General features: G+C 43.8%; 1 protein-coding gene across 4 annotated transcripts in view; it reads right to left on the reverse strand.

Annotated features, from left to right (window-relative positions):
• Positions 1 to 11,314: 11,314 nt before the first annotated feature.
• The window catches only part of LOC140735369 (tektin-3-like), a 116,844-nt gene continuing 105,216 nt past the window's right edge, over positions 11,315 to 22,942 (reverse strand). For all 4 annotated transcript variants that reach the window (XM_073060344.1, XM_073060342.1, XM_073060345.1 and 1 more), the window contains exon 8: positions 11,315 to 11,720. In XM_073060344.1, coding sequence (XP_072916445.1) covers positions 11,417 to 11,720 — 304 coding nt within the window. In that variant the 3' untranslated portion in view covers positions 11,315 to 11,416. The remainder of the gene's footprint in view (positions 11,721 to 22,942) is intronic.

The following is a 22,942-nucleotide window of genomic DNA, read 5'->3' on the forward strand; positions in this document are numbered from 1 at the left end:
GTATCAAAGTATGTATCCGTCACCAAACACTATCTTGAGATTCGTTTTCTCGCAGGCAATAACAACAGAACAAAGAAGTACAATAGAATCACTGTAAAACTACATATGAACCAAGACTGACAAAGAGCCAATGTGGAAAAGAAGGCAAGCTGTGCAAATGTGAAATTAATAATAATAAATAAACAATACTGAGAACATGAGTTGTGGAATCATTGAATGTGTGGAACCATTTCAGAGCTGAGGTGAATGAAGATATCCACACTGGTTCAGGAGCCTGATGGTTCACTGTTCCTGAACCTTCTGGTGTGGGACCTAAGGTTCCTGTACCTCTTTCCTGATGGCTGTGCTCCTTGCTGATGTGCTCAATGGTGATATTCATTCGTCATTCTGACAAGCTGCCTTCACCATCTACTGTAAAAACACTCTGGAAACAGTCAGGGAACTCTTTACATTGAAGAATGGATGTCCGGTCTTGCAACAAACTAAGACATATCCTTTCTTTGTTCTGAGGTGCTACATTTCATTTTATTAGTTTTACTGCTAGTTCATCCAGCTATGCACAAATGCCGTGAAGAAAAAGCACAGAGGCCTTGTGTTGATTTCCTTTGAAATACTGTAAAATGTTAGAAATGTGATAGAAAAATAGAGGGTTATGTAAGAGGGAAGGGTTAGGTCTTAGAGCAGTTTAAAAGGTCGGAACAGAATAGTGGACCAAAGGACTGTTCTGTGCTGTGATGTTGCTGAGATTGGAACAATGGAGTGAGAGAGATTATTCTACCGTAACTGATGATTTTTCAATGGTCGTAACGGTTATGTTTTGTAACTTCAAATGTTAAACTAATTCAAAGGAAGACACAGGAGTCTGAAATACAGGTGTAACTTCGTCTTTACTTTAAGTGAGGTGTGCACGTATCACGTGGTAGCATGATGATGGATGCAATTAACATATTTATACATATAGTCCATAATTAATTATTTAAGCAAACAAGAATGCTTAATCAAACAATGTATATACAAGGTTTATATTATGTCTGGGTAGCCTCCAACCTGATGGCATGGACATTGAGTTCTCGAACTTCTGGTACTGCCCCCCCTTCACCATTCTCCATCCCCTTTTCCCTCTCTCACCTTATCTCCTTGCCCCATCGCCTCCCTCTGGTGCTCCTCCCCTCTTTTCTTTCTTCCAAGTCTTTCTGTCCTCTCCTATCAGATTCCCCTTCTCCAGCCCTGTACTTCTTTCACCAAACAACTTCCCAGCTCTTTGCTTCACCTCTCCTCCCCTCCCGGTTTCACCTATCACCTTGCATTTCTCTCTTCCCCTCCCCTCCCCGCCCACTTTTTAGCGCTACTCTACATCTGTTTTTCTTCAGTTCTGCTGAAGGGTCTCGGCCCAAAACATCGACTGTACTCTTTTCCATAGATGCTGCCTGGCCTGCTGAGTTCCTCCAGCATTTTGTGTATGTTGCTTATACGCGAGGTTACTCAAATATTATTGAACTATTAAATATGCAACATAATGTTCTCCTCCACTCCTCCACCCTTGCTTTCCTTTGAAGTAAGAGGCCAATGCTGTGGTTTCCAGTGAGAAGAAAAACCCTACTAAAGTTTCTCGGGGAGTAAGACCATCAGACCATAAGATATAATTGCAGAATTAGGCTATTCAGCCCATCGAGTCTGCTCTGCCGTTCCATCATGGCTGATCCCGGATCCCATTCAACCCCATACACCTGCCTTCTCGCCATATCCTTTGATGCCCTGGCCAATCAGGAAACGATCAACTTCCTCCCTAAATATTCCCACGGACTTGGCCTCCACTGCAGTCTGTGGCAGAGCATTCCACAGATTTGCTGCTCTCCTGCTAAAAAAATCACTCCTTACCTCTGTTCTAAAGGATCGCCCCTCAGTTTTGAGGCTGTGTCCTCTATTGCTGGATGCCTCCACCATTGGAAATATCTTCTCCACATCCACGCTATCCAGTCCTTTCAACGTACAGTAGGTTTCAATGAGATCCCCCTCCCCCTGCATTCTTCTAAATTCCAGTGACAACAGGCCCAAAGCTGCCAAACACTCCTCATATGTTAACCCCTTCATTCCCAGAATAATCCTCGTGAACCTCCTCTGGAATGCTGGGGTGCGGGTTAAAAAAGGACTGAGATCTGCAGCAAGGAGAACTTTCCTTATAATGTTATGATGCACTCTAAATAGAAGTATTAGCTTCATTCCCTGTAAAGGTCCTGGCAAAAAACAAATTTGAATTTAAATGATTTCCACAAATACTCAGTTGAAAGCACAGAAGACGATGAATAGAACCTCTTTTGCTGATGCAATGTTTATTTTAGCTGCCTGTAGAGACAGCAAATGAAGCTTCACTAATGCTGTAACAGAAGGTTCCATTAGGCAAGGCATCGGCCCCCTTATTCACAAATATTTTTGCAGAGAGAGTGCTGGCAAAGTGGTAATTATTGTCTCTCCTTATTTGCCATTTGAACCATCTTCCTGAACATGTCCTCACAAATGAATCTGCTATGAAATCAGATTTTGATTCTGACTCTGAAGAAATAACAATTTATCAAGGAGAAGGTGGTGCTACCATTTACCCATGCCTTCTGGGCAGCTCGGGCAAGAAGGAGGTGCTGCTGAAAGAGCCTTGCTGATCTGTTACAAACACAAGAGATTCTGCAGATGCTGAAAATCCAGAGCAGCACACAAAAAATGCTGGAGGAGCTCAGCAGATCAGGTAGCATCTATAGAAAAGAATAAACAGTCGATGTTTCAGGCCAAAACCCTTCTTCAAGACCCTTCATGTTGGTGAGCTGTAGCTGGATGCCCTGTAGTACATAGTGTTGCAGAGATAGGGCAGGTATAGTGGTGATTCAGAAGAACAGCAGCAATCTAACTTCTCCAACTTCCCATAATTTCTCCCCCCCTTCTCTCTTTCTTCATTCCCCATTCTATGTCCCCTCTTGCCTCTTCTCTTCTTCTCACCTGCCCATCACCTCCCTCTGGTGTCCTCCTCCTTCCTTTTCTGCCATGGTCCACATTCTTCTCCTATCAGATTCCTTCTTCTTCAGGCGTTTACCTTTTCCACCTATCACCTCTTGGCATCTCACTTCACACCCCCCCTCCACCTGACTTCACCTGCCAGCTTGTACTTCCCCACCTTCTTATTCTGGCTTCTTCCCATTTTCTTTCCAGTCCTGATGAAGGGTCTCATCTTCAGATGTCAACTCTTTATTCCTTTCCATAAATGCAGCCTGATCTGCTGAGTTCCTCCAGCATTTTGTGCATATTGCTCTTGTGATGTGTGATAAGCAAACCATGGTGGAGATGGGGTCCAGAGTTGACCCCCCTATGAACTATGCTGCTAACAAGAGAGAGAGATAAAGAGGGGGGAGGCATCCTGCTGCAGATGTGAGAGAGACAAAGATTTAAAGTTATGGCTCCATGGATGATTTAGTATTATGGCTTCTTCACTAATTGTTGACTTTAGTGCCAAGGACATTTGGCCTGTTTGTGTGAATCCCTGCTGACACAGCAAGGAGGCACCAGGTGATGGACATGGTCAGTTGATGGATGGCTGGTACCCCAGCAGGTCAGACACAGGCAGACATGCCACTGGATGCTGAAAGAGCATTGTGCACCCACAGGAAGGTGGGGGGGGGGGGTTGGAGGACTGATTTGGGGGAATCGATCAATGGCTCACAGTGTGTGAAGGCAGGCCGGTGGGGGCTTGTGTCTGTGTCCACCCTCGCCTGGGTGACAACCTCACCACTGAAGAATGGTCTGGCTGGGAATGGAGGGGTCACAGTCGGTGACCACAATGGAACAACAGCACAACAGAACAAGAAGACAATGGAAGGTTTGCCTGCTGCAGCTGCTCATCTCTTGCTCGCTCTCTCTCTCTCTCTCTCTCTCTCTCTCCAACATTACAACAGCAGCCACCTCAACCCAAACTGAACTGAACTGAACTCTGCATTATCTTAAGACTATTCATTTACCCCTAGACGTTGATAGAGGTTGGCTTTGATTTATACTTCCACACTTCTGTATATATCATTGCTAACCTGTTTTATATGTATATTTGCATTTTATTGTACTGTATTATTTAGTTTACTAATAAACAACTTTAGTTACAGTATCACCAGTCTCCAACGTATCATTCCATTTCTGCTGGTTTGGTAACCCAGTCACGGGGCCCGTAACAAATTGGGGGCTCTTCCGGGATTTGAATATCCAATTGGGGTCTGTCGATGGGGGGGGGGGGGGGGTAAATTCCTTTATTTAATCTGGTGTGGAAAGACAGCAGAAATGGACATTGATCAGTTTCTGAAGGATCCAACCTTGGAGGCATTAGAGGATGCCAGGAATTTGGAATTGTGGCTATTGCGAGACGGTTGAAACTCTCGACGGTGAAACCGGCAATAAGGAAGTCGAAGATACAGAGAGCAATAGCCATGTATTATGTATCCTAGGAGGTGTTCCAGTTAGAGGAGTTGGAGCTGTTTCCTGAAAGTAAACCTAGCGGGGTTGAGCTTCAGCTTCAGATGGAAAGATTAAGGATCGAGACTGAGGAAAGGAAAAGGGAGCATGAGCTCCAAGTAATGAAGCTGGAGGCTGAAGAGGCCGAAAGGAGGAGTGAGAGAGAATGAGAAGAAAGGGAGAAAGAAAGGCAGTTTGAGATGGATAGGTTACGAGCATTGCATGAAGGGGGACACGTGATGGACCCAGTCAGGGGGTTCAAGGTTGGTCAGGAGGTTAAGTTGGTACCCCCATTCGAGGAGATGGATGTCAATAGGTATTTCCTCCATTTTGAGAAAATTGCTATGAATCAGGACTGACCTAAGGAGAAGTGGGCTGTTCTGTTACAGAGTGTTCTTAAGGGGAAGGCTCAGCAAGCCTATTCGGCATTGTCTATAGATGAGGCTAAAGATTATGATGAAGTAAAAACGAGCTATACTGAGTAGTTACAAGTTGGTTCCAGAGGCATACCGGCAAAGGTTCCAGAATTTGAGGAAGCTGTGGGACAGCACGTATTTAGAGTTTGCCCATGAGATGCAGATGTATTGTGATCACTGTTGTACCTCAACAGGGGTCAATGGAGATTTTGATAAACTGAAACAGCTGATGCTGATTGAGTGGTTTAAAAGTTGCATCCCTGAGGGTATGAGGACTTACTTGGATGAGAAGGAGGCAGAGACTCTGTCTGCGACTGCCAAGTTAGCAGATGACTATGCCTTAACCTGCTATGGTCCAGTCTGGAGCCCGCATTCCGGGTCTTGATCCAGTCCGCGGACTCCAGACTCCGGGTCTTGCAGCCATCCCTCCTGTCACCCTTAAGTCAAATAGGATCATCTTGGCTTAAGAAGATGTACCTGTTGCCTATCAGCTGGCACGTGGATTTAAGGGACTCTGGGACCGAGCCCAGTTAGGGGGTTGTCCTGCTCTGAACCTGTTTTGTCCTGTTTGCCTTGTATGAGCTGGTTTGCCATGTTCTGAGGTGTTTCATCCAATTGGCTCTGTTTGTTCCGGTCGTCCCAGCTTGGAGGGCCCACGGCTTCATTCCCAAGTTCTGTGAGTCAGCCTTGGAGTCACCCTGGACCAAGTTCCCTCCTGATCCCTTACCTCCATTGGGTAGCAGGCCGGACTGCTGTTGCCTGGCAGGGGGACTCTGTCCCCTTCCTACCCCTCACCTCCGATGGGTTGTGCCTGCTACCTGCCCAGGTGTCCTGTGTCTTGCCCGGGCGTCTATGTTCCCGCCTGGGAGGCGGCCCTGCCCAGGAGTATGCGGCCCACCCTGAGGTCTCTGCCCCTTCCTACCCCTTGCTCCCTATGGGTTGTGCCTGCACCTGCCCAGGTGTTCTGCGTCTTGCCTGGACCTCTGTATTCCTGCCTGGGAGGCGGCCCTGACCAGGAGTTATGTGGCCGCCCAGGGGGCTCTCCTGCCTAGCCACGGACTCCGGGACCCAGCCTAGCCACGAACACTCTCTGAACCCCAGGATTACCTAGCATGACCTGTCTCTTTCGCACACCCTGGTCTCCCCATCTGGTTCTATCCTTTAGTTATTCCTGTCCTGCCCCTAGTACTCCAGTGCCTGTGTCCTGCACTTGGGTCCAGCCTCCTGTCTCCTTGTGACATAACCCATAAGATAAAATATCCCCCAAATAAGAGCTACCAGAGATGTAGTAGGGACGGTAGAGAAAGCCCACCGGCTAAGTCAGAGAATAAGCCGGGGACTACCGGAAAGGGTAAGGAGGAGGAAAAGCAGGCTGGAAGGAAGCTTTATGTGTTATAATTGTGGGAAGGCTGGTCACATAGCATCTAAGTGCCTAGTTCTGAAGAAAGAGACAGGAAAGGAAAGGAAAGGCGACAACCCCGACTGGCTGCATTGGGCCGGTCAACAGACCGATGAGGAAGGAGAGGTCAGATAGAGTTCGAGAAGGGCATGAGAAGTTTATTTCGGACGGGCTGGTATCCGTGAAGGAGGGGTCAACCCCAGTTCCAGTGTGGATCTGGAGAGACACTGGGGCTGGTCAGTCATTGATCTTAAGGAAGGTGTTAGAATTCAGTGCTGAGACCGAGACTGGGGAGGTAAATGTGATAAAAGGTATCGGAAAAGGGACTGAGGCCTTACCTTTGCACAAGATATTTCTGAAATGTGACTTGGTATCCGGACCAGTCACAATAGGGGTGCGGTCTGAACTACCGATGGACGACATGGATGTCTTACTCGGTAATGATCTTGCAGGTGGGGATGTGTACTCAGCAGTGAAGCTGACTCGCAGGCCTGTAGGTGCTGAGGACCCGCCCATAGACTCCGAGGTTTATCCCGCCTGCGCAGTAACCCGCAGCATATCGAAAAAAGCGGCTGAGACAGGCACAAATTTAACTGACTCCAGCGTTGATTTAGCTGAGATATTTTTCCCAGCCTTGCCCTAGGAGGGGTTAAAGGATGAGAAGAAAGAGGATAGTGGAGCTAAGGAAAGTAAGGGAGAGGAGGTGGATTTACCATTAGCGAGGAAGGAACTTATAAAGGAGTGGAGATGTGATGAGGAGCTTGTGGCATTGAAGGAGACAGCTCTCTCTGAAGTGGGAATTAAGAAGGAACTGGTGGGCTACTATATGAAGGAGTGAGTATTAATGAGAAAGTGGAGGCCGACCACCGTGCTGGCAGATGAGGACTGGGCGGTGGTACACCAGGTTTATAGGGACGAAATTTTGAACCTGGCCCATAAGATACTCCTGGTGGACATTTTGGAGTAAGGAAAATGGTAGTTAGAATTATGAGAGAATTTTACTGGCCTAATATGAGGAAGGAATTTATGGAGGCACAGAGCCAAGATGAGAAACAGATGTGGCAGCTAGTAGGTCCAGGGTTGGACACTGGTGATTTATGTAGCTTGGAAGAGCTTTTTGCAGTTGAAGAATTTAAAGAGTGTGTTCCCGATGATGTAAGGGCATTCCGAGATGAAAAGGATGCCGCTACCTTGAGGGAGTCTGCTGGGTTAGCAGATGAGGTTGTTTTAACCCGCAAGGTTGAGTTTACTCTGGATGGGAGTTGCTCAGAGAGTAGCTGGGAGGATCAAGGAAACTTGGAATTTGAAACTGGGACTGGTATTGAAAGCCTAGATGAGGCAGATGTCCCATTTGCCTTTGTTCAGGTTGTTGAGGTACCTGTGGATTCACAGGGTACTAAACCTTGTGTTGAGACTCAGGAAAGGTCTGAGGTATCTGACTTGGTTAAAAAGGAATGCAGTCCTTTTGGGTCAGATGGACTTGGTTCAGTGAGCAAGGGGTTAACCCTGGTGCCAGTGGAAAGTGAGGCTTCTCAATCACTTGCATTAGAAGGTGTTCTAAAAGTTAGTGATGAGATAAAGGCTGGTGAGGTGAATTTTAGTGAAGATAGTGAGAGAAGTGTTACTGGACTTTTGAATAAGGTAAATTTAAAGTCTGGAATGGTTTCAGGACCGTTGGCCATGCTGAAGGGTCAGTGGTCTGGTAACAAGGTGCCTGCTAGTCAATTACAGTTTATTTTGAAATTTAAAGATAAACAACTTGGTGATGTTGTTCAAGTATGTGATTTGGAGAAGCAAAACTTTAAGTGTTGTTTTGACCAAGAGGGATCACCTGCTGGTGTTATTATAAGAACTAATAGACTTAAAGATCTTGATAAAATTAATGAGGTTTGGGAGTTCAGAAAATGGGCTTAGTCTGAAAAACATTGGTGATAAGCTAGCACTTGTGAAGGCCTTTCCTTCGATAGCCGAGCTGGTGAGCACGCTGATCACGTGAGGGTTAAGTGTTCTGTGTCGAAGTGGAAAAGAGAGAATGGTTGACAAAACACCACTTTGAATAACAAGATCTGGTTCTGCAGGAATTTGATTTTTTTTTGTAATAAAGCATATGAAAGATAAAGACAAAATTGTGGTAGATTGACTGAATGTTAAGTTTTAAAGTGAAATAGAGATTAGTATTTGCATACACTTCTGTAATGTACTACATGATAATCACACATGTATTAGTTTAAAGGCACACGAGTGAATCTGCAGATGCTGGAAATAAATAAAAACACAAAATGCTGGCAGAACTCAGCAGGCCAGACAGCATCTATGGGGGGAGGTAGTGACGATGTTTCGGGCCGAAACCCTTTATCAGGAGTGGAATAACATGGGATGGTTGAGGGGGGATAAGAAGTGGGGGGAGGGATGAAGTAGAGAGCTGAGAAGTGATAGGCTGGAGGGAAATGGGCTAGGGGGAAGGTGGAGAATAAAAGAGAAAGAAAGGTAGGGCTGGGGGGAGATTATAGTGAGGGGGGAAAAAGAGAGAGAAAGAGAACCAGACTAAAATAATAGATAGGGATAGGGGTAAGGGGGGGCAAGGGTATCAACAGAGGTCTGTGAGTTAGATGTTTATGCCGACAGGTAGGAGGCTACCCAGTCGGGAGATAAGGTATTGCTCCATCGACCTGTGTGTGGCGTCATCTTGACGGTAGAGGAGGCTATGGACAGACATGTCGGAGTGGGAGTGGTCTGTGGAATTGAAGTGTGTGGCCACAGGGAGATCCCGCCACTGCCGGAGGACTGAGCGCCGGTGTTCGGCGAAACGGTCTCCCAGTCTGCGGCGGGTCTCCCCAATGTATAAATGGCCATTTATACACTTCCACACACTTCAATTCCGCAGACCAAGAAAGGGATCACATGAGTGCATTTACTTCCTCTGAGAATAGAAGAATTGACTATTTCTCAAGTTTAGCAGTATGACAAGCAATACTGCAGACTGGAAAGAAATTACAGGGAGATTATGTCAATTTAATATTATTGAATGGCTAGTTAAAGGAGTAAATTATAGAGCCATGGCACAATAGTCATTCTAAACCCAGAGATTTAGTTTCAGCAAGGATTTTCTTTTGCTAAAATGGATAGTCTTATATTGTTGAAAGAAGAAGAGTTTTCATTATTCACAGCCTGTTCACAATATCCACAACCAAACTAGCTTCCCCTCGAGTTATAATACCCCTCCTTTTACAGGATGAAAAATGAGATGAGCTGACTTTGATTCCCAGATCAGCTTTTCCTCAAAAAACACAAGCCTCAAAGTAAATTTATTATCGAAGTATGTTCATGTCACCACACACTACCCTGAGACACATTTTCTTGCAGGCATTTACAGGAGAGTAAAGCAATACAATAGAATTTATTAAATAGTATACATAAACAAATTGACAAACAACCAATGTGCAAATAAAATAAACAATACCGAGAACATGAGCTGTCGTGTCATTGAAAGTGAGTCTGTTGGCTGTGGAATCAGTTCAGGGTTCTGGTAAGTGAAATGACCCACACCAGTTTCAGGAGCCTGACAGTATTTTCAAGTCCTGAACTTGGTGGTGTGGGACCTAAGACTCTTTCCTGACCAATGGCAGCAGCAAGAAGAGAGCACGGCCTGGCTGGTGGGTGGCGGTCCTTGACGATGAAGGCTGCTTTCCTGGGGCAGTGCTCCATGCAAATGCGCTCAGTGGTGGGGAGGATTTTGTCTGGAAGGGACTGGACTGTACCCATCACTTTCTGTAGGCTTTTCCATTCCTCAGCATTGGTGTTTCCACACCAGGCCATCATGCAACCAGTTAGGGTACTTCCTACTGTGCGGCTATAGAAGTATGTCAACGTTTTTGGTGACATGCCAAACCTACACAAACTTCTAAGTAGAGGTGCTGTCATGTCTTCTTCATGATGGCACTAATGTGCTTGTTCCAGGATGGATCCTCTGATATCATAATACTAAGGAATTTAAAGTTACTGACCCTCTTCACCCCAATGATGACTGGTTCATGGACCTTTGGCTTCTTCCTCCTGCAGTCGAAAAACTACACGTTGTTTTGCTGAGGTTCAGTAAGAGGATGTTGTTATGGCACCATTCTACCACAGTCTCAATCTCTGTCCTACATGCCGATTCGTCACTACCACCTTTAATTCGGTCAACAACAGTGGTGTCGTCAGCAAACTTAAATATTGCATTCGATCTGTACTTCACCGCACAATCATAGGTGTAAAGTGAGTAGAGATGGGGACTAAGCGCACAGCCTTGTGGTGCACCTGCATTGATGGTGATTGTGTGGGAGACGCAAGTGAAGAAATTGAGGATCCAGCTGCACAGAAAGGCATCGAGGCCCAGGTTTTGGGAGTTTAGTGAGGGACGATAGTGCTGAATGCTGAGCTGAGCTGTAGCCGATGAAGAACATCCTGATGTCTACGAGTTCGTTATCCAAGTATTCTGAGTGAAGGGCCAATGAAATGGCATCTGCTGTTGACCTGTTGTGATGGTAGGCAAACAGGAGGATCCAGGTCACTCCTCAGGTAGGAACTGATATGATTCATGACCAACTGCCAAAATCATTTCATCACAGGGAATGTAAGCCTTGGCTAACTCTGACCATAAATCAGGGTAGAAAACACAGCCTCAGTTTCCACCTGCCCTTATTTGCTTTGAGGTGGGGCTTGCTTCATGCTGTAAGTCTCTGTGCCAAAGGCTTTCTTTCCACAATATCACTGTGACTTGGACCAAGTGACAATGAATGCCTAGGGTCCAATCATCTCTTGAAACTGGCAAAGTTACAGGTTTATAGAAAGCGTCAAAGCACTGAGAGTAATTGTAAAAGGTTAAAATGTTGTGTTTAAAAGTAGCTAAGGGTGTGTCTTTATGCACTATAACATGCTGATGAGCAATGAATGAGGTTTACGCAGTTAAATGACATCTGAAAATATCAGATATCATGTCCCAAATGAAGCAAACACTCTGACTGTGAACGTTCTTGTTAAACCATTAATTTTCTTTATTTTATTTTGCCACAATAGTCAAGCCTTGCTTTTTGAAACAGCATGCAGTTATCCGAAGCCCAGTGGCTTCATTGTTTTAATTAATTTATGTTACTTTCTTTCTATTTTTGCAACCACAGTTGCAAGGTTTCTTTTCCGGGGGTGGGCGGGCGCAATAATGGCCTGCGTTTAGTTGAGCGCAGCCAATTAGGCGTGGTGTGTTGGGGAGGGTTCTGCGCATCCCCATGCATTTTTCCTGATCTATAAAGAGAGAGTTGGCCTTCACAGCGATGTCATACTCCAGGACAGACTTGGTCTGCACCAGCAGCTGCAGGGCATTTTGAGACTCCTGTAGACGTTGCTTCAGCGTCTGTATGGTTGCATCGATGGTGTACACTTCACAGACCAACCTGAACAGGAAAAGAAACAATAGTTAAAACTGTGGGTAAAACAAAGAGTGATTTCATGGAGATGTTGAAGGACCAGAGACCATAAGATACAGCAGCAGAATTAAGCCATTTGGCCATTCCATCACGGTTGATTTATTGCCCCATTCATGTGCCTCTCCCCATAACCTTTGATGCATTTACTAATCAAGAACCTATAAACCTCCTCTTTAAGTATACCCAATGACTTGGCCTCCACAACCACCTGTGATAAAGAATTCCACAGATTCACCACCCTCTGGCTAAAGAAATTCTTCCTCATTTCCGTTCTAAGGTTGTGCCCTCTGGTTCAAGACTTTCCCACCATTGGAAACAACCTCTCCACTTTCATTCAACCTAGATCTTCCAATATTCGATAGGTTTCATTGAGATTCCCCTCATTCTTCTAAACTCCTATGAGTACAGGCCCAGGACCATCAAGTACTCCTCATATGTTAATCCTTTCATTCTCAGGATCATTGCCTGAACATCCTCTGGGTTCTCTCCAATGCCAGTACATCCTTTCTTAGATATAGGGCCCGGAACTGTTCATAATACTCCAAGTGCAGTCTGACCAATGCCTTTTAAAGCCTCAGCATTACATCCTTGCTTCTATATTCAATCCTCTCAAAAGGAATGCTAACATTGTATTTGCCTTTCTTACCATCTGAAAGATATGGCTACTTCTCTGGATAAATTCAATGTTTGTGCTCCTTTACAAGGGAACTACATCAGGGAGAAAATTATTTGTGTTTAGATAGCGCCTCGCAAGACCTGAAGATATCCTCTGCACTTGATGAGCAAAGAAATCATTGTTGTAACATGGGAAATATTATAACCTCAAAGATGTGTGCTCACAACTGTTATGTCATGACTTGAGGACATTTTCAAAAGGCAATGCCTCAAGAAGGCAGCATCTATCATTAAGGCTCCTCACCTATCCAGGACATGTCTTCATCTCATTACTACCATTAGGGAGGAGGTACAGGAGCTTGAAGACACACTCAATGTTTTAGGAGCAGCTTCTTCCCTTCCACCATCAAATTTCTGACTGGTTTATGAACATGTGAGCACTACCTCACTAATTTGGTGCTGCAAAACAACAAATTTCATCAAATATTTCAATGACATAAACCTGATTCCTTCAACCATCACACAAACAGTAAACAGACAGTTGCTTCCAGCAATAATTGGTGACCAATTGACCAGGACACCTGTGAGAACAGTGACACTCCTACTCAGAGTTAATCTGTGGGAACATTTGAGAGAGCAGATGCAATGTCAGTTCAGTATGTTATACAAGCATGTGCATTAGGAACAGGCCATTCAGCCCCTTTAACTTGTTCTTCCCTTTTATAGGACTATGGCTGATCTCAATTTTCCATTTTCATATACCCATGGGAAACGTTCACCCTTTGGTTCATCTGAAAGGTGTTGTTGTTATCTGTGCACCACTCCCTCAACTCAGCACTAGAGTGATTGGTCTGATCTCCTCATATTTATGAAGAATGAACCTAGAAATGTGGTGAAAGTTCAACAGCACTCAAAAGATGCATTGATCCCTGCTGCCTCAGGAAACTAGACAACATATTCAAAGACTCCTCAGTTACTCCTCAGTAATTATCTCCTCAGTTACTCTCTCTTCTCTCACATTCCAACCAGAAGAAGATACCAAAGCTTAAAAAAGTGCTCCACCAGTCGGAATGACAGCTTCTAGCTTGCTGTTCTAAGGCTATTGGATGGACCTCACAGACAATAAAGATGAAGACTTGATCTCACAATCTACCTCACTGTGGCCCTTGCATTGTACTTGTCTACCTGTACAGCATTTTCTCTTCCACGGTCCCTTGAACCCAATATTCTGTTTTCTGTCGATGTTTTTCTCTTTGTTCTGTCTTAGTGTACCTGTGTCTTGATTAGTGTGGCTGGCCTGAAAGACAAAGGTTTTCCAATGCTTCTCACGTCACATGGCAATAATGGGCCAATTACCAACTGGGCACAATTCAAACATTCAAAGTGTGACAAATTGAGAATCCGTTCAACACACACAAAATGGAGGGAACATCAATGGAGGGAAATAAAGATTCGACATTTCAGGCCAAGATCCTCTATCAGGATTGAAAAGTAAGGGAGGCTGTTATGCTTTGTGACTCCAAAGCATTAAAGTAATCAAAAGGAAAAGACGGGAGTTTGAGATATGAGCCTAACTTAGTTTTTTACTTTAGGCAAGACGCATGCGTATCATGTGGTTGCATCGTGCTGTGTGCATTTCATTTATTTTTACATCTAACCCAAAATTAATTATTTAAACGAACAAGAATACTTAATCAAGCAATATAAATACACAAGATTGCTCAAATATTACTGAAATATTAAATAGGCAAAACTTTTCCCTGCTTAGCTAAAAAACTCCATCTCAATATAGAATGCATCACAACATGTGTACACAGCATAATATATCATACAATTACTATAGAGACATCCACAGCATAGTAAATTATAAATTGTCCTATTCAGGCCTAAAGATTTAATCACAGTGAGGGATTTCTTACTCTTGTGGGATAACGTTTTTCCTGACAGGGTGGGGGGGGGCTCACTGTGCTTGGCAGGTGAGACTTGGGACTGTGAAACTGGGGCCTGCTCTGTGGCGGCTGTAGGAGTGGACTCTGATTCTGCAGGCGGTGATTCTGACAGCTCTGGGCACCTTTCTCCTGCAAGTGTTGGCATCTTGGAAAGTGCATGGCAAGCTTCACTACACAATGTGGATCATAATGTGCGAGTCCAGTGCCTGCAATCACTGTGCCTTTTGGAAAGCCACCTCACGCTGCTCCGTCCGTCGCCATTTCTTCCCGCTCTGTGGTAATGAGTTCGAGGGGTGGAGCGCAGTAGCCAGGTTTGGCAGGAACCTGTTATAGTGATTGACAAATTCTAAAAAGAACTGCAACTGTGACATGCCCTTTGGCCTTGGGGCATCCACCACTGTTTGAATTTTCTAGGCACACTTGCGTAATCTTTGGGCGTCAATAATGTGAGCACAGTAAATGATGCTTGGTTTAAAGAATTCACGCTCTTTGCATAGTGCTCTGAGCCCATGGTCTTCTAAACTTTTTAACACTAATTTTGAGATTTTGGAGATGTTCTTTGTCATCCTTACTGGCAACAATGATGTCATCCAGGTAACACTGAGAGCCCGGGCAGCCTTGCAGCACCTGGTCCAGAGCTTTTTGCCAAAGTGCAGGTGTAGCTGCAAATGCTACTTCAGAAATAAGCCTATTATAGCGATAAGGCCCTTTGAGGGTGTTTATGGTGAGAAGCATTTTGGACTCTTCTTCCATCTCCACCTGTAGGTAGGTGCAGCTAAGTCCACTTTGCTGAAGTGTTTTCCTCCAGAAAGGTTTGCAAAGTTATCCTCTATCCAGGGCAGAGGGCATTGATCTTCTTTCAGCACTGGGTTGATAGCGACATGAACCAGCGGCCTCTCCAGGGGCAGCGACGTGAACCAGCGGCCTCTCCGAGAGCAGCAATATGAACCAGCGGCCTCTCCAGGAAAAACAACTCAAACCAGCGGCCTTTCCGAGAACACGCTCGCTCTCCCTTGCATTTGCCTCAATGTTTCAATCTACCTTGACACTTTAATTGGCAAGAAATGTAGTTGATGATGGTTCCTCATTGCATCTCTGAAGTTCTCCTCGTGGTACCTCATGCTCACATTTCTCTCCTGCAGGTTTCTCAGGACAGCAGAGTGTTAGATCACCCGATCGAACTACAGACAGTAAGTCCTAGGCTCCAACAGCTTCAAAAACAAAATTAGAATAAAATGTTAAGCGGAAGTCCTCTTAGTTGTTTATCTGGAGGCTTCAGTTCATTACCTTTGAAATGCCATTCCAATTAATTTTTAGAATGGCTGAAACAGACAAACCAGTGTACAATTCAATTTTAATACATTTCCTGATTTCTGTTCATTTCTGGTGTAAGTCATATTGCTTGTCTAATGTTAGCTTTCACATTGTAAATCTCAAGTGTAACCAGTCCTGCGTCACTCTCATCATTATCAGATTGCTCATCAACATCACGCAGATTAGTGCTCTTTTTGAAACTGCAACTTGAATTTTTATCTTTTACTCTTCCTTGTGCAATCCACTTACTTTTGTCTGCCCGGCATGCCCTTTGATTGTGGCCAAATTTGTTGCATTTTCTGCAAACTTCATCTTCAAACCTGCATTGGTCAGGTTATGTGAGCCCCTGCCACAACAGTAAGAGAACTTGTTCGGCCAGGCAAGTTTCTGTTTAGATGCTGCAATTTTCTTCACGCTCACTTTCACTCCAGACTGCAACTCATCTGTGTCTCTGTCGGCTGTTTCCATTACTACAGCTATTTCAACTGCTCTTTTCAATGTATGTTGTGTTTCAGTTAGAAGCCGTTTTTGAAAGCTTTCTTGTAAGATTCTACAAACTAAATGATCTCTCAGTTTATCATCAAGGCTGTCATTGAACTGACAATGCTCAGACAATTTCTTCAATTCAGACATGTATGGCAAAATGGAATCCCTTTTTTTACCCGTACATTTGGCTGCGCTTTTTTTTAACCCGAATGTCTCGCTACACTTCAACAGTCATCTCGCATTCATTTAAAACTTGCTCATTGCCACTGTCATATTTTGTAACTTCAACACAAGAGACTAATTAAAAGGAAAAGACAGGAGTCCAAAACGTGATTCTAACTTAGTGTTTCACTTTAGGCGGGGCACGCACATATCACATGGTCACATCATGATGTACACATTTCACTTCTTTTTACATTTAACATGTTATGAATTATTTAAACAAACAAGAACACTTAATCAAACAGTAGGTTTACAATATTACTCAAATACTACTGAAATATTAAATAAACAACAGAGCTGAAGCCAGAATAAGAAGTGTGGGGGGGGGTAGCGAGAAGAAGGAGCACAACATGGCAGGTCATAGGTGAATCCAGCTGAGAGGGAAGGTGGGTGAGTAGGAGAGGTGTGTGAAGTGAGAAGCTGCTAGGTGATACATGGCTGTGATAGTGAATTTGGGTGAGTACATCGATGAAGAATTTGAGGAGCAGTGAGAGAGGGTCTCACTGAACTCCCATTGAGAGGAATTACAGAGACTTCACAGTGAAGCAGCAAATTATAAGCATAAGATTCTATAGATGTGGAAACCCATCTACCTTCACCCTCACTTGATCTTACCTATCACCTGTCTGTACACCATCCCCTCCCCCACCTTATTCTGGCTTCTGCCCCCTTTCTTTCCAGCCCTGATGAAGGGTCTCAACTGTTAATTCTCCTCTATAGATGTTGCCTGGCCTGCTGAGTTCCTCCAGCACTTTGTGTGTGTGTCACTCAATCACTTTGTGATTAGGATTAAAATCTCCGTCGATGCAAATGGTCGTTAATGAGGTCATTCTGTAGGAGCAGAGCATCAGTGAATATCCCCACTTCAGACTTAATAATGGATGAAAGATCATTGACAAAGCATCTGAAGTTTGAACTTGGGCCTCTGCCCTGAAGATAACCTGTGATGGCATCATGAGCCAGGGATGATTCACATTATTAACCTCCAACAGTTCGACCATGCCTGGGTAGAGATGACTGAACAATGGTGATCGATGAACACAATGCCTTGATCTTCACTTGGCTTCATCCTCTGAAAACAATAATGTACAGAACCTTTGCAGAAAGCTAGAATAGATTGGTTGGTCTCTTTCAAAGAAAAGGTAGATGAATTGCCTCTACCATGGGAGACATGTTAATTACCAAGAACACAGAGCTGACAGGTAAATTGATAATATAGACGCAGAAGAGAGGCAGCTAAGTGTTTGTCCAATTAAAGGCTCCTACAGCCAATCATTTTCACAGTGGGCCTTGTGGGAAAATGGAGCAATGGCTAGAAGCAGCTTTCTGTGAAATTATTTTATGTATTATTTAAGGCATTTTTGTCCCTTTTTTAAAAAAAAGTCTCAGTTTGAAATCAAGTTGAGGGAATATAATAATTTTCTTGGGTCAAGCTCCCCAATAGTTTCCTTTTCTGTCTAGTAGCTAATAAGTTGGTGGAAGCACATTCAGAATATTCATTTTATAAACATATTGCATTCAGGTGTTGCTCTAAGTGTCTAAATGGAGAGCAACACAGAGATAATTTTAATTCCATTGCAACGCCTTCACAAGATAACAAAATTCTAATTTCTAATGAAACCTAACATGCAATTTCATGAATATATATATATTTCCATAATGAATGTTATAAGGATCAGCTAAGCTCAGTCAGAAACAGCCATTGGTCGCAAGGAGAGAAATAGAAAGTGCTAATTACTAATCAGCTGCATCTTTGCTGTACAGACACAAAAGGGTAAGGGTGTTACGAGTAAATAACGTTTGAACTGCAAAAGTAAAAACAAAGATAAGAGATTCTGCAGATGCTGGAAATCCAGGTTAAAACACAAATTGCTGAAGAAACTCACCAGGTCAAGCAGCATATAGTGTACAGACAGGAATAAACAGATGACTCTTCGGGCTGAGACCCTTCACTAGGACTAGAAAGGAAAGGGGCTGAAGGCAAAATTAGAAGGTGGGAGAAGGGGGTGAAATACAAGCTGGCTGGTGATAGGTGAAACCAGACGAGGGGGAAGGAGGAGGACGGATGAAGTGAGGAGCTGGGAGGTGATGGATGAAAGAGGTAAAGGGCTGAAAAAAGAGGAATCTGATAGATGAGGAGTGTGGACCTCGAGGGAATGAGGAGGGCCACCAGAGGGAGGTGATGGGCAGGTGAAGTGAAGAGAATCGGTAAGAGGGGAGCCAAATTAGTGAATAGAAAATGAGAAAAAGGGGAATGAGGTGCAATTACCCCCTCTTAGGAAGCTAGAGAAATTGATGTTCATGCCTCTAGGTTGGAAGCTACCCAGATGGAATATGAGGTGTTGCTCCTCCACCCTGAGAGTGGGTTCATCTTGGCAGTTGGGGAGGCCATAGACTGACAGCGGAATGGGAATGGAAAATAGAATAGGAAAGCCCACCTTTTGTGGTGGACAGAGTAAGGATGCTTGACAATACATCTGGTCTGACTGTTGTAAAGTAAAATGCTGCTCCCTATGCTGCAGCTCTGCTGTTCCGTATGTCTGAATCCAAACCACAAGATTGTAAGAAGCATCTGTCAGTGGAGCTCACGAGTTCTCTGTTTAGAACTGAGCCCATGGCTCGGAATGAGGTAAGGTTACCAGGGCTAACTGGCCATGGATTACACAACCTCACTTTTTGAATGCTAACTTAGCATTTTTAAAAACAACAGGTAAATATTATTGTGCCAGTTCACGTTTTCCCATTGTTTCTTCAGGGAAAAATCAACAAGTGTTTGGAAGGTTATCTGCAATAGCGAATATAATGTTTCCTACAACTATGTTCAAACAGACTGGAGATCTTGGAATTGACATGGGTAGCCAGCGAAAGCCTCTTGGATACCATCCAGATGGTACATCTGCTTTATCCCAGGAGTTAGTGTTTTAGCTATAGACTTGCTTCCAAAAAGAGCAAACAGAAATGATTAAGATATTCAAACAAATGAATATGTAGGTGTATAAGATCATGAAAGGCATTGATTGTGTGGATAATGAGAGGCTTTTCCCCAGGGCTGAAATGGCTAGCTCAAGAGGGCACAGTTTTAACGTGTTTGGAAGCAGGTACAGAGGAGATGTCAGGGGTAAATTTTTTACACAGGGGGTGGTGAATGTGTGGAATGGGCTGCCGACGACGGTGGTGGAGGCGGATATGATAGGGTCTTTTAAGAGACTCCTGGACAGGTACACGGAACCCAGAAAATTAGAGGGCTATGGGTAACCCTAGGTAATTTCTAAGTTAACGACATGTTCAGCACAGCTTTGTGGGCCGAAGGGCTTGTATTGTGCTGTAGGCTTTCTACGTTTCTAGATCACTCCCAATTTGCCATGTAATGTTGAGCTACAAAGAAATCTGTACCTATTAGTTACTTGTCCTGAGCTGTAATAAATCATTGAACATGGTGACAGCTCACATTCCAGCTCCCGGTCCATCCACCGAGATAGCTGCAGCTCGGTGGCAATTAATACACCTTGTGTTTAGGGCAGGAGGTGACAGGCTTAAGATCCACTCCTGCAAAGGGGCTTCATCCTGAAGCATTAACACTGGTTCACCTTCCAGAGCTGCAGCCTGACCTGCCAATTTTTTAAAGCATTTTCTGCTTTTATTTTAGACTTCCAGTACTGTGCGCACTTTTTTATTTTCCACTTGCTTTAATTATTTAGCTTGCATTATGTTAGAAACTATGGGAACTAGAATCACATTTAGTGCATCCTTAGCAAGTGGAAAAGTAAACCTGCATGCTTGTTGTTTTAACGGGTGCAGATGGACGTGCACGTATATACACTCAGTGGCCACTTCATCAGGTATTGTGCGCCTGTTCATTAATGTAAACACCTAATCAGCCAATCATGTGGCAGCAACTCCATGCATAAAAGCATGCAGACATGGCCAAGAGGTTCAGTTGTTGTTCAGACCAATCATCAGAATGGGGAAAAAAGTGATCTAAGTGACTTTGACTATGAAATGATTGTTGGTGCCAGACAGGGTGGCTCGAGTATCTCAGCAACTAAATTTTATTATCAGAGTACATATACGTCACCATATACAACCCCGAGACCATTTTCCTGTGGGCATACTCAGCAAATTTATTGAATAGTAACTATAACATTAAATGGTATTACATTTTAAATGGTATTTAAAATTATGAGGGGGATAGATAGAGTTTTCCATTGAGCGTAGGGGAGATTCAAACAAGGGGACATGAGTTGAGAGTTAGGGGGCAAAAGTTTAGGGGTAACACGAGGGGGAATTTCTTTACTCAGAGAGTGGTAGCTGTGTAGAACAAGCTTCCAGTAGAAGTGGTAGATGCAGGTTTGATTTTGTCATTTAAGAAAAAAATTGGATAGGTATATGGACAGGAAAGGAATGGAGGGTTACGGGCTGAGTGCAGGTCGGTGGGACTAGGTAAGAATAAGCGTTCGGCACGGACTAGAAGGGCCGAGATGGCCTGTTTCCATGATGTCATTGTTATATGGTTATAACAGGATCAATGAAAGATCAAGTAAGAGTGCAGAAGACAACAAACTGTGCAAATACAAATATAAATAAATAACAATAAATAATGAGAACTTGAAATAACAAGATAACAAGTCCATAAGTAAGATCTTTGGTTGTGGAAACATCTGAATAGATTAGTATAGTTATCCCCTTTTGTTCAGGAGCCTGTTGCTTGAGGGGTAGTACAACTGCTGACCTCCTGGGATTTTCACGCACAAGAGTTTACAGATAATGGCGTGAAAAACAAACAACATCCAGTGAGTTGGAATCCTATGGGTGGAAGTGCCTTGTTAATGAGAGAGGTCAGAGGAAAATGGCCAGACTGGTTCAAGCTGACAGTAACTCAAATAACCATGTGTTACAACAGCGATGTGTAGAAGCACATCTATGAATTCATAGCACATTGAAGTGGATCGGCTGCAGAAGTCAAAACAGGTTGCATTCCTGTAGCTAAAAAGCTATACATAAATTGGCCCTCCGTATGCGTGAATTCAACCAACCGCAAATCGCGAAAACCCAGAAGTGCTCTTCCAGCACTTGTTGTTCGAGCATGTACAGACTTTTTTTCTTGTCATTATTCCCTAAACAATGCAGTATAACAATCATTTTACATAGCATTTACAATGTATTAGGTTTTATAAGTAATCTAGAGATGATTTAAGGTATACGGGAGGATGTGCGTGGGTTATCGTGCATCGGGATCGAAAAAAATTGGGAGTTCTCTTACTAGTAAGTCGGAACAGGTACATCCGGTATTATTTAGCGTCAGTTAGTCAAACGTTTGTCTTAGTATATAGTATATATTTTACCTTTCTATGCATATAAAACACTTAAGAACATATGTTTCAGTGCCGGGCTCGGGAACGGAAGTTCTCAGGACTTGGGACAGATTGCTATCGAGTGCGCTCTCCACCATGCCGGGTTGATGTGGAGGATCAAAAACCCAAAACTCCAAAACCCAATAATTAAACCACTGCATTGCTTAGTAATAATTGTAGCTTTCATCGGGGCAGAGCCTTTCTCACGTTATCCTTCAAAATTATTCCGATCATTGACCGACGTAACCTAACACTTTTCCAATGACCGATGGCGTTTCACCTCTTTCCGATCGCTTTATTATTTCCACTTTATTTTCAATCGTGATCATGATTCTTTTCGTGAACAGAAACACTGCGCATTCAGAGCTCTGGCGCCAGGTCCTAATGTCCACCACACTGAGACGGGTTAAATAAGGTCTGGGGTTCGGCTGGGTCCTAAGGTCCACCGGATTGAGACAGGCTGAATAAGGGACTTGAACATCCGCAAATTTTGGTATCCGCGAGGGGTCCCGGAACCAATCCCCCGCGGATAAGGAGGGCTGACTGTATTCAGCATATTACTAAGCAAAACATTTGGGTATTGTCCAGTGCTGCCCAAAGACAACAGGCTCAGAATGCCCACGGATACTTGTCATGACCTTTTGTGCTAGGCCGAAAGGGGGAATTAGATGAGGGAAATTAAATTAAAAATTCCATAGAAGTCACAAGAACCATACATCTCCTTGTCTTCACTCTGGTGCTTCATGGCTGACGTTTTGATTCCCTGCCGGGGTCAGAGGAAAGCTAGATTTTTTATTTGCTGTGTCAAATAGACTGAAAGGCTCTTCTTTATCTGAATCAATCTTGTGACATATTTATTGGCAGAAGTTGAAAGAAAATAATTGTATCCAATAAATATTAATTTCTGAAAAATCCCTGTATCACATGGATGAATTTTCATTCCATGCACTAACCATTTTATGAACTACCATTTCCAATTTATATCTAATCACAGAAAACATTTTACTAAATATTGGATTGAAGCAGGCCAACCATCAAGATTTTCATAAAATATCTGACTTCCTCCCTTTTTTCTGGGGCCACCTATCATCCTCTGCCAAGTTGTGGAAGATTTGGGCCAGCAGTTAGGAAATGCTTCAGATTTCTTTAGGGATAAAAGTCTTTCACTAAAGGAAAAAATATCCATCCAACAAAATGGATACAGACGGACTCAGTGTCAATTAGCCCGCCAGCTATTGGACAGAAATACCAA

Source organism: Hemitrygon akajei, chromosome 11 (genome assembly GCF_048418815.1).
Source record: "Hemitrygon akajei chromosome 11, sHemAka1.3, whole genome shotgun sequence".
In the NCBI taxonomy this organism is placed as follows: Eukaryota; Metazoa; Chordata; class Chondrichthyes; order Myliobatiformes; family Dasyatidae; genus Hemitrygon; species Hemitrygon akajei.